Here is an 11,867-nt window from a genome sequence, read left to right as displayed (position 1 = left end):
TTATAATAATTAAAAACTAATTTTATAATTAATTAATTAATTGTAAACTAGAAAATAATAGATTTATGGTAAATTTATGACATTATATTTCAACTATGAACATAACGTACTCACATACTTACTTATGTATGTACCCTGCAGTACCACTCATCAGTAATTCATCAACGTTTCATCAACAGTCAAGGGGGTGCTGTTGATGATTCATCGATGACAGGCCATACAAACTGTTGATTTATTTAATATGAGCATGTCCTATGCTGTCATCAATAAAAATTCATCAACAATTTATCGATGATTCATCAACAATTCATCAACAAATTCATCAACTATTTATAAAATACTCATCAACAATTCATCAAAAATGAATCGATTACAAAACAATTAAAATTAAGGGATTTCATAATGGAATTTATTCCCTTTTTATACCCTTGCAGGGTATTATAATTTCAGTCAGAAGTTTGCAACGCAGAGAAGGAGGCATCTCGGACCATATAAAGTATATATATTCTTGATCAGGATCAACAGCCGAGTCGATCTAGCCATGTCCGTCTGTCCGTCTGTCCTTCTGTCCGTCTGTCCGTTTCTAAGCAAACTAGTCTCTCAGTTTTGAAGCTATCTCAATGAAACTTTGTAGTTAGTCTCCTGTATACTCTCACTCGTATATATGTCGGAACGGGCCGGATTCGACGACTATATCATATAGCTGCCATAGGAATGATCGGAAAAGTAAAAAAAAAAGTTATAGCTTTTTCAGTTTTCAACAGAATTTGATCAAATTTAATATATATAGCCATTTTATTATACTGTTCGATTTTGTGTAAAATTTTATGAAAATCGGACTACTATATCAAATAGCTCCCATAGGAACGATCGAGAAATTAATACAATTAAAAATTATAACTTTTTGAGTTTTCAACAGATTTTCATGGAAGTCGGACGACTATATCATATAGGTGCCATACAAACGATCGTTTGATGTAGAGGAAAAATGCAAATCTGTGAATGTAAAACTGCAAATATAATATATATAGTAGAATGAAATGTTTTCATATTATATTAAACAAGAAAGGAAGCTAACTTCGGCACCCCGAAGTTTATATACCCTTGAAGATAGAACTTTTATGAATAGGAATCCATACAATATAAATTATATATATTTGTGTTAAAAAACAATGAAGTAATACCTGCTTTCATTTCATTCACCTATACATATTATATTTGCAGTTTTACATTCACTGATTTGCATTTTTCCTCCACATCAAACGATCGTTTTTATGGCACCTATATGATATAGTCGTCCGATTTTCATGAAATTTGACACAAAATTTAAAGACTAATATAAAATGGCTATACCTCAAATTTTATGAAAATCTGTTGAAAACCGAAAAAGTTATAATTTTTAATTGTATTAATTTCTCGATCGTTCCAATGGGAGCTATATGACAGAGTAGTCAGATTTTCATAAAATTTAATGCAAAATTGTAGAGTATAGTAAAATGACTATATCTCAAATTTGATCCAATTTTATTGAAAACTAAAAAAGTTAAAATTTTTTTTGTAAAAATTTTCCGATCATTCCTATGGCAGCTATATGATATAGTCGTCCGATCCGGCCCGTTTCGACATATATTCGAGTGAGAGTATATAGAAGGCTAACCACAATGTTTCATTGAGATAGCTTTAAAACTGAGAGACTAGTTTGCTTAGAAACGGACAGACGGACAGACGGACATGGCTAGATCGACTCGGTTGTTGATCCTGATCAAGAATATATATACTTTATATAGTCGGAGGTGCCTCCTTTACTGCGTTGCAAACTTCTGACTGAAATTATAATACCCTGCAAGGGTATAAAAATGGCAACAGTGCAACAACTCTCAGAGCTTCACTTAAATCAGTCGTGAACCAAATCAAGGAGCTGCACTATTACGATGGCACACCAGGAAAACTGTCAATATTCATCAACCAAGTTGATCAGTTGTTGACCCTGTACCCAACACAAGATGGCCGGCAAGCTCATATAATGCGCTATAAAACGCGTAATAGTGGACAACGCATTAGAAGCAGTAATCCGCAGGAGCAACATCATGGATGGAGATCCGAGAAGCCTTTTCCACTTCGTTTAAGGATCATAGACCATACGTGACGCTGATAAAACAACTGGAGGAGACGCCATACTCAGGGAGCGTCAGTGAGTTCAACCAGATGCTTGAAGCACAGCATCGTAATATCTTTGATAAGTTAGAATTAGAATGTAACCCCGTAGTTAAGAGCAACTATTCCGATATGTTAAATGGACTATCAAGTCTACAATTGATAAGAAATTACCAGATAGAATGTACATGTCGTTGGCTCGTAAGGATATTGACACTATCCCAAAGTTAAAACAAACCACTATGGAACTTGGTATTTATGATGCAAATCTTGAAGACATGTATTTTCAAAAATCTCACGATTATAATCGCAGGAATAAGGGAAACAAAAATCTAAATAATAATCAAAGATATTACAATACCGAACATAATACAAATTCTTACTATTCGTCTACGTCTCAACATAATAATCAAGCCAGTAACTCGAATCGAAATACCCAGAATCGAAATCCAAATAACCCTACTATTGTTGACCCACAAGTTTATCACAATTTTAGGAACAGGTTAAATCAAGGTAGGCAGAATAACCCATTAAATTATCAGCCCTCTACTTCGCACAACTCGGGTAATAATGGTCCCGTAAACAGACAAAGAGAAAGTAGTAGTGGACAGACTAAAATGGAGGTAGACGTAAATTTTCATTAAACTGCCTCGGAAATCTCGGACACGGGAGAAGAGGAAGAGTCAGACCAAATGCAAGAATTGATTATCAGAACAATCTTTACAAACGTATGATAGACACAGGGTCATCCATTAACATCATTAGGGAAAATTTTGCATAATTTAAAAGAAACTAAAGATAACCTCACGGTATATACAATTAAGGGCCCAATAAAATTAACGAAAAGTATAATGATTAAGCCCAATGTAATATGTCCGTTCGAACAAAAATTCAATGTTCATAAATTTTCTCAAAATTATGATTTCCTGTTAGGTCGTCAATACTTAGTAGATACCAAAGCAAAGATTGATTATGAGAAGGAGGCTGTAACCTTAGGTTCAAAAACCTATAAATTCAGGTACGAGGTTAAAAAGGGCAAGACCGCATCAACTAGATGCCTTGACCCAATCAAAAAGGGCGAGAACGCATCAACTAGATGCCCAATCAAAAAGGGTGAGACCACACTAAAAAAGTGTCCCAGTCCAAAAGACAGAATAGGTTAACACCAAAACTAAACAAAAATTGGAGAAGACCGCACCCCTAAAGTGCCTTACTCCCAAAAACAGTAAAGATGCAGAGGATGCAGATGCAATACAATCCGATCCCACATCCATTACTGATGAAACAATTAACTTCGCGATCAATAACGAATTACGCAAATGTAATGAGTTTAGACTCGAACATCTCAATGTTGAAGAAAGGGAATGTTTAAAGAAGCTCCTATACAAATATAGAGACATTCAGTACAGAGAAGGTGAGAATTTGACTTTCACTAGTACCATTAAACATGTTATCCAAACTCAACATGAAGACCCGGTTTATCGCAAACCACACAAATACCCCCAGAGTGTTGATCAGGCGGTAAATAAACAAATTAAGGAAATGATACAGCAGGGCATTATCCGAAAATCTAAGTCCCCCTATTGTTCACCTATTTGGGTAGTTCCAAAGAAGGCAGACGCCTTAGGTAAACCTAAATACAGACTAGTAGTTGACTATAGGAATCTCAATGAAATAACAATACATGATAAATTTCCCATTCCTAGAATGGACGAAATACTTGACAAATTGGGAAGATGTCAGTATTTAACTACTATTGATCTAGCTAAAGGTTTCCATCAAATTCAGATGGAGGAAAAATCGATTGCAAAAACAGCCACACGAATTCACACGAGTCCGACAGTAGAATAAACACAAGTCCCCAGTAGTAGACTAAACAATTTTATTGTCTAAACATCCTTTCCTATTTGTCGCGGTCACACGCTCAAAGTTCGGACTCGTTAGCTCGAAAACAAAATTATCAAATTTCAAAAGAGCACTTGTATCCAAGAGCGAATGCACTTGAATCCAAGGGAAATTAAAGAATCAATTAAGCTCTTTCTCAGAATCTTTCGAAGTTCATCAAGATCCACAAAAGCTCGAAACCGAGGCTTGATCGTAAGCCATCCTAGTTCAATAAGCAGAGTTCAGTTTGAGACACGAAATTATTCGGTCGGTGTTCTTCTCATACAAATATCTTGTAACTTATTCGGTTAAATAAAAATAAAAATAACTTTTTTTAACTTACGAATAACCAAGTATTTAATTATATATATATATAATTACCCGGATGTGAAAGCATCAACATTTATGGGACCTGAACACTGGAAAACGGTATGTTGATGTTTTCACATCCGGGTAAGTTCTATGCATCATGTAGTCAGATACACTGGTTCGACCAACTGAACTGTGCCCGTATCCTTTTGTTCCCATACTTCATAGCGGTACTAGGCGCTGTGTGGCCTTTTCCGCGGTCAGTTGCGCGTGGCTGTCCAGGGGATCAATTCCAAGTATCGTCTCTATAGCTTTTGTGGGGGTTGACGTCAGCGCCTTAGATATGCAGAGCATTGCCTGCTGATGGGTTCTCTCCATAAGCATTTTGTAAGTCCTATTTTCCATGGCTTGCCACCACACTAAGACCCCGTATAGCAGAGCCGGATGCACCACCGATATGTAGACCCAATGCATGTGCTGCTGAGCATCTTCTTGGTAGCCTTTTTCACCTTCTCTAGTACATTGGATTTCTATGACAGCTTGATGTACAGTACAGTGCCCAGGTATTTGACTTGTGTTTTCGGGGTCAGCCTGGTTGTATTTATTTTTGGGGGTATCTATGGCGGTACCTTGCAACTCTTAGTGAAGAGAATGAGGGTCGATGGACATACTCCCGTGATAATTATGCTTATGTCGTCAGCATAGGCTATTATCTTTAGGGCCTTCCTCTTGAACCTTCTGATTAAGTCGTCGATCACTAGATTCCATAGGAGAGGCGATAGGACTCCACCTTGCGGCGTGCCTCTATGCGCCCCTTTCACCATAGAAGCGGTGCCCCAATCCTATTGTACCCGTCGGCAACTTAATAGATTTCCGATCCAAAAATTGATGGTGGGGTGCGTGTAAGTCGCTCCTAGGCGCTCCATTATTCCGTTTGTGCTTACATTATTGAATGCCCCGGATATGTCTTCGAAGACTCAGAGCGCATTTTCCTTGTTGTGCAGGACTCCCTCAATGGTGGCTAATATCGAATGCAGCACCGTCTCAAGTGATTTCCCTTTTGTATATACGTTGTATTCGTTGACAGTGATCTGCCCACATCGTTTCTGATGTATAGACGCTTTTCCAGCGTCTAGAGTAAAAAGGAGGTGAGGCTTATCGGCCTGTAGTCCTTAGGACTGACGTGGCTGTTTTTTCCTGCTTTGGGCAGGAAAACAATCCTCAAGGTCCTCCATTGGATTGGGATATAGCCTGTACTAAGACAAGCTGTGTATAGTGCGTATAGCCATGGAGTGATGACTTCTTTGGTCACCTGCAGGATGGATGGAATATTCCATCTAGTCCTGCGAAGGAGTCTATAGTGAATTCTTCTAGAGGATATGAGTTCATTTGGGAGATACTCTTCCCTGGTTGCTAGTAGCTGGTGCTTGTTAGCATCGATAATCTCTGTGCAACCTGAAAAGTGCGCGTGCATTAATGCTGTTAGGGCCTCTTCGCTGACCTCAGTTCACTACGCGTCGTCGCGTTTGAGCTGACTCTTAGCACCCATAGGGACATGGGTACCGGGCCCAACTCCACTCGACGGGTTGACTACTATCGTCAGGTCACCGTCTTCCTCCTCTTCGGACTCATCCAGCGTTAGTTCCTGGGCGGCATCAACAATGGTTTCCAGACCTAGGTCCTTCTGCACCTCGCCTGCCTTCAGGGTGTGGTCATCCTTTTCTTCGGGATGGCGCTTTTTGACGCGCAGGTAGACGCTACCCATGTCCCACGCCATCTTCCCGTATCTGGGATACAGGATGTGCTCTGCCTCCTTGTTAATATGGAGAACTGCGCATTGGCCCCCCTCTTTGGGTAACGAGCTCGTAATGTGCAGTACCTTCAAGTCTGTGGTTGGGATGTCGGGATCCGTGTAACAAATGACTCAACGAGCCGCGCACGCACCGTCTTCCACTACGCCTCGGTCATCTTGCCATTCTCATCGCTCCTGTTAATGAGTGCCACGATCAAATGTCAATTGGTCACCTCACTGGCCTTCGCGATTTTCCTTTCTCTTTGGGTTTTCGCCTTCAAGGGGGGGGGGGGGGCTGCTTCCTTGGGCACAAGTTGCCGCTTGTCCCCGGAGTGTCTTTTATGGCACTCTCGGCAGAGCGTTGCCGCTTGTTGGCAAGCATCTGCTCCACCTTGTTGGTGAAACCGGTCGTTTATGCCATGTTGGAAAGCTTGGCAAAGTGTAGCCTGCTCTCATCTATCCTTTGCTTGGCCCAGTTAAGCTTTACCTTCTCCTATTCGGATAGGAAAGCTTTTGTCTGGAGCCGGCTCTGGATTCGAAGGGCAGCTTTATACTGCGCCTTAGCCTTCTTCCCCTCGCTGGAACGCTTCGGCCCGTCCCAGCGCGGGGAGCTGGTGCCTGGTTCTGGCGAGCGAAGAAGGCTTTCTGCCTCCTCTTTCGAAAGCTGTACGCTCTCCAGGTCCGAGTCTGTATAGACAACGGAACCCGTGCGGCTTAGCCTTCTTTGTGTCGTCGGCAGTAGCGTTGCAACTGACTCGACCTGCTCCCGTCAAATCAGAGGTGTGACCACTGGTGACACGCAGAGAGGATTGCTCCCCTTGCCCGCCGGCGGTAGCAGTCCCGCCTTCCATCTACGTTTCGGCTGACATTCCAGCCCCGGTTGCTTCGCCTTTCTCCATCCCTGTAAAAAAATTGGTTTATTTCCGGGGAACCACCCACTTGGGTTTTATGCCTTCCGCCAGGCACCTTCAACCAAGGCTAGTGATTCATTTTCTCTGCCGTTTAAGAGGGAGGAATTGAATCGAAGTCTTAGCTAGACACTACATTACCCCGGACAGAGCATCCGCCACTGCATTACAGTGGTATGGGGTAATACAGTGCCCATTGCCCAGCTGGCTCCCTCGTAGAGTTTTCAGCTGGAGGATTTTTTCCAGCATAAAGAAAATAAAAGTCTGCAAACTAGTGTTACTTTAATATATATTGTTTAAAGAATGTGTAGATTAAAAAAAAAAATCAATTTACGGCATATTTTTATTTTGAAATATTTGGTCGCGAGTTTGAATGCTGCTTTTGCTTTTTGTTCGTAATATAATATATATATATTTTTTTTCATTCTTTTATACAGATATTTTTACCAACAAAAACCGAACAAAAAACTATAAAGAGAGATAAGCAATGCATTGACTTAATTCTATTTCTGTCACCTACGGTTCTTGTGTATCGTCCGCGATCTCATTAGTCGTCTTTTGTCATTACTTGATAAGCAGTCGGTATTAAAGTTTGGAAATGTATTCTCAAATACATCCAATTGTTGGTAAGTAGAAGATAAAAAAAACATTTTAGTGATTGTGGACAGAAGACAGGTTTTTAGCGATTTCAATATTGTACCTTTCGCCGTCCTAAGTAAGACCTACGTACAGTTTGTGAAAAGAAAATAGACTCCACCTGTACAATTCTACAGGCAGACCACCAAGGCTCTCCAGACGCGACTATTCTAAAATTTGGAAACAGATTAATAAAAACCCGCCAACAACCCTCAGACAGTTGGCTTTCGACTTAAAAGAAAAAATGAAGAAAAACTGGTTGCCATAAGACTGTAAGGAAAGTTCTGAATCTCCGCAATACTCCTCACACATAGCCAGGAAGAAACCGATGCTTTCAGCTATAAATATTAAAAGGCGGCTTAACTTCTTTATCGCCCACGTTAACCAGCCTGCTAAGTATTGGGAGGATGTTATTTTTTGTGACGAGACTAAAATAATGCTATACACTCATGACGTACCCAATAAAGTGGGGAGATAACCAAAAACAGTTTTCCAGCCGAAAAATATCATACCAACATTTAAATTTGGCAAGCTGTATGTAATAAGGGGGTACATATCATCCAAAGGCGTTGGTGAACTGTGGATTTTTAATGACATAATTATGAAGGAGTTTTATTTTGACATTCTTAAAAAGGAATTGACCAGAAGCGCGGAGAACATTGGTTTGCATGGCGTCACTCATCCAAAAAGAAATATATATAAACGGTACTAGGAAAACGACCCCAAGCACAAATCGCTGCTATGCAGGACCTGGCTCCTGTTTAATTGCAAGAAAGACCCTCCTGCGCAAAGCCCAGATTTGAGTCCCATAGAAAATGTTCGGGATTTATTGAAAAAGAATGTGACTAAACGGGCTCCAACAAATATGAAGGCTTTAATTAAAGTAATACAGAATAAATGGGAGAAAATTCCAGAATATTAAGACTTAAACGGCCTAATAATGCCAATGTCGCGACGCCTGCATGTTGTAATAGTTATTAAACTACAACGTCTGTGCAAATTGCAAAGAATTATTTCCTTTAAAAAACACGTGTCCCATAATACTTTTATTTTAACTATTTTCATTAACAAATTTGAAAATATTGTAGCGTTTGCGATGTACCGTTCAAAATCGGGAATAGCCTTATAAAATAAATAAAGTAATTATAGTTAATTTATAGTTTAAATATTACTTATATAAATGAAAAACTACATTATTTTATTGTTGTTTAAATTTTTTATATACATACAATTAACAGAAAAAGTGTGCGTTCAAACTTAAAGCGCAACTTCGATGTTAAGTAAAAATAGTTGTACGGAAGATATTGACTTCATTTTTTTTAAAATTAACGACACATCTATTATAAAAATTATAGCCAGTCTTCATTTATTTCCATCAACAACTTTTTTGATTAAAATTCACCGAAAAATTGGGTAATTCAATGCCAAAACGCTTGAATGAGACAATAGATAGAAAGGGGTATCCTACTTCTTACTAATTTTGTCGTCTGTTTTTATAGTGCAGCCAGTTACAATAGTAAGAGTTCCTTGCTAGCAGATCTATTAATTCTTTTGGTAAATTATCACATTGTATCCTAGCCTTTGTTAATTTTATACCCTTGCAGGGTATTATAATTTCAGTCAGAAATTTGCAACGAAGTGAAGGAGACACCTCCGACTATATAAAGTATATACATATATTCTTAATAAGGATCAACAGCCGAGTCGATCTAGCCATGTCCGTCTGTCCGTCTGTCCTTCTGTCCGTCTGTCCGTTTCTACGCAAACTAGTCTCTCAGTTTTGAAGCTATCTGAATGAAACTTTGCAGTTAGTCTTCTATATACTCTCACTCGTATATATGTCGGAACGGGCCGGATCGGACGACTATATCATATAGCTGCCATAGGAATGATCGGAAAATATTTACAAGAAAAATTATAACATTTTTAGTTTTAATTTATTAATTGTTTTTGTTAACCATTATTAATTGTTAATTTAATTTAAGTTTTGTTACTTTTCTTATAATTAAAATTGATTACTCTTTAAATAGAAATAAAAACATCAACGAGTTTTCTTTTTGTTTAAAAGATTTCGACATATGAAATTCCCTATGTAATGTGTGCTATTCTAGTGAGAGAGTATAAAAAAGGCTAACTATAAAGTTTCATTCAGATAGCTTCAAAACTGAGAGACTAGTTTGCGTAGAAACGGACAGACGGACAGACGGACATGGCTAGATCGACTCGGCTGTTGATCCTTATTAAGAATATATATACTGTTCACGTCAGAAGGCCCTTCGCGGCGGCCGCGGCACCGCCTCTGTCCACCGAGCCTCCAAAGCTTTGGCCGCTCTTGCACTCCCGCAAGTCGGCTCTTCGCGCACAGCTCATCGGGCTAGTCTAAGCGCTCCCACGCCCACTCTTCGATGTTCGCGAACGCCCGCTCCCGAGTTCCCGGGCTTCGCTCGCTGCTAAGCGAGCTGAGGGACGGCTAGTTCGCGCTCCACTTCTCGGGCCCGCTCTCGCACTGTTAAGCTTAGCTTATCGGTCGAGAGCGCAGCCCTTACATTTAAGCTATTAAGTCTTATGTATGCAGCGAAATAAAGTTGACGATTTGAATTGCCCACGACGCCCCCGCCTCTACTTTTCGACTTCGCTTGCGACGTGGGAATTTTCACTGGGCTACGTTTTACAGGATCTTCAGCGGCAGGATCGCCCCCCTCCATTACATGGTCCTTCGACCCGGATACGGATATCCTTCCGTCCTTTCACCAGCAGTTCCCGGTGATTTTACCGCTGAGATAAGTATATGCTTGCTTCCGTCTTGTTCTCGTTGCCGGTCTTCAACAGTGGGCCGAACATTTAATTTCGGTCGCACCGCTGCAAAATTTATTGTTTTGTTCGTGTCAACTCCCCGTCCGACTTTTCCTGACACCACGGCAGTGAGAAAATTCACTTTCTATTCGCCTCCGAACTTCGAAATTTTCCATCCGTGTCCGTTTTGTGTGCGCCGCCATCCTCCTCGCCGTCTCTTCGATTCCCCGTTGTTCATCCACTTGCCAACGGTCGAGGCCTATGTGTAGCAACATACAAGTTAACTAAGTTAACCGGGCGACGGCAATGACCGATCGTCCGAAAGCTCGCTCCGGCCAAATTGCTGACCCAGCGTCTGGCCGGAAGCTCGTGCATAGCCGGCAAGCACTGCCCATTGGAGTGGCCGCTATGAATATCACTTTTGTTAGTTCTTAAGTTCAGTTCTGTTTTGACACTTATGAAATAAAGAGCCATCGCTCTCTTACTGTAACTCCGACGATCCGTCGTTAAGCATTTATTATTACAAATCTGACTGAGTCCCTAGGCCAGCAGATAAAGAGGGACAGTCATCCCTCCAACATAATCATCCTAACTAAATATTCTACGGCCAGCCGGCTAGAAGACACCAAAGGGCCTCTCGCCCCGACCTTACATCTCCAGGAACAATCCGTGGCGGAATTGAAATTGTCGACGACGAATCATTACCGCCCAACATCATATTAATTGGCGCCCAACATTTAGAAGTACCCACAATTACAAATTGGGGAAACATGTAAGTGAGCACCTCTTACTTTATACTTTCCTTTCTGCATTAGAGTAGCTTGAAACCTAATGAAATAAATCGCTGCCAGAATAACTTCTGCAGCTCCACCTTAATATATTTGTGTTAACTTTATTATAAATAAAGATTAATTAACCCATAATTTGTTTGACAATTAAATGGTGAATTATATTTGCTACAATAATATTTGTTCTGTGCTGACTGTGTATTGTTTGCATTTTTTTTGCCAAAAATAGGTACGGATATTAGATATTTCAGCCTAAGCGCTAGGCCGCCGCTAACGAACAAATTAGTTGTGAATTTATTTAAAATTATTTTTCACTATATATCGGCGGTTAATTCTGCCGTTTGGATATTCATAAATTGTGAATTTATTTATTTTATTCATTGTGTCTTTTTGCTTAGACCCTAAATTCTTAGTATTTGCCTCGCAATACATTATTTTTTATTGCCCCCACTCCACTGCTGGGAACCCGATACTGCTGCATATGCATTTGTGTGGCAAATTGTCGTTATTTGTTTCTTTGTTTCTCATAGCGGAGGCTCAGTCCCCGCATACCCCTGACCCTATCGCTGCTTGACAGGGCACCGACTCGATTCGACGAGCTCA

The 11,867-nt window shown here is 40.2% G+C and overlaps 1 protein-coding gene across 1 annotated transcript; it reads right to left on the bottom strand.

Moving 5' to 3' along the window:
• Positions 1-5,857: 5,857 nt before the first annotated feature.
• LOC147644177 (uncharacterized) lies at positions 5,858-6,990 on the bottom strand. Its single transcript, XM_086829849.1, has 2 exons — positions 6,810-6,990; positions 5,858-6,234 (listed from the first exon to the last, which is right to left on the bottom strand). Exons 1-2 carry the CDS (start codon positions 6,988-6,990, stop codon positions 5,858-5,860), a joined length of 558 nt encoding a protein of 185 aa, XP_086685975.1.
• Between the last annotated feature and the right edge of the window lie 4,877 nt (positions 6,991-11,867).

This window comes from Drosophila serrata, unplaced genomic scaffold (genome assembly GCF_035046125.1).
Source record: "Drosophila serrata isolate PLE 108 unplaced genomic scaffold, ASM3504612v1 contig_224, whole genome shotgun sequence".
Lineage (NCBI taxonomy): Eukaryota > Metazoa > Arthropoda > Insecta > Diptera > Drosophilidae > Drosophila > Drosophila serrata.
Note: the sequence above shows the minus strand (reverse complement) of the source record. Positions and strands in the feature narration are given on the sequence as shown.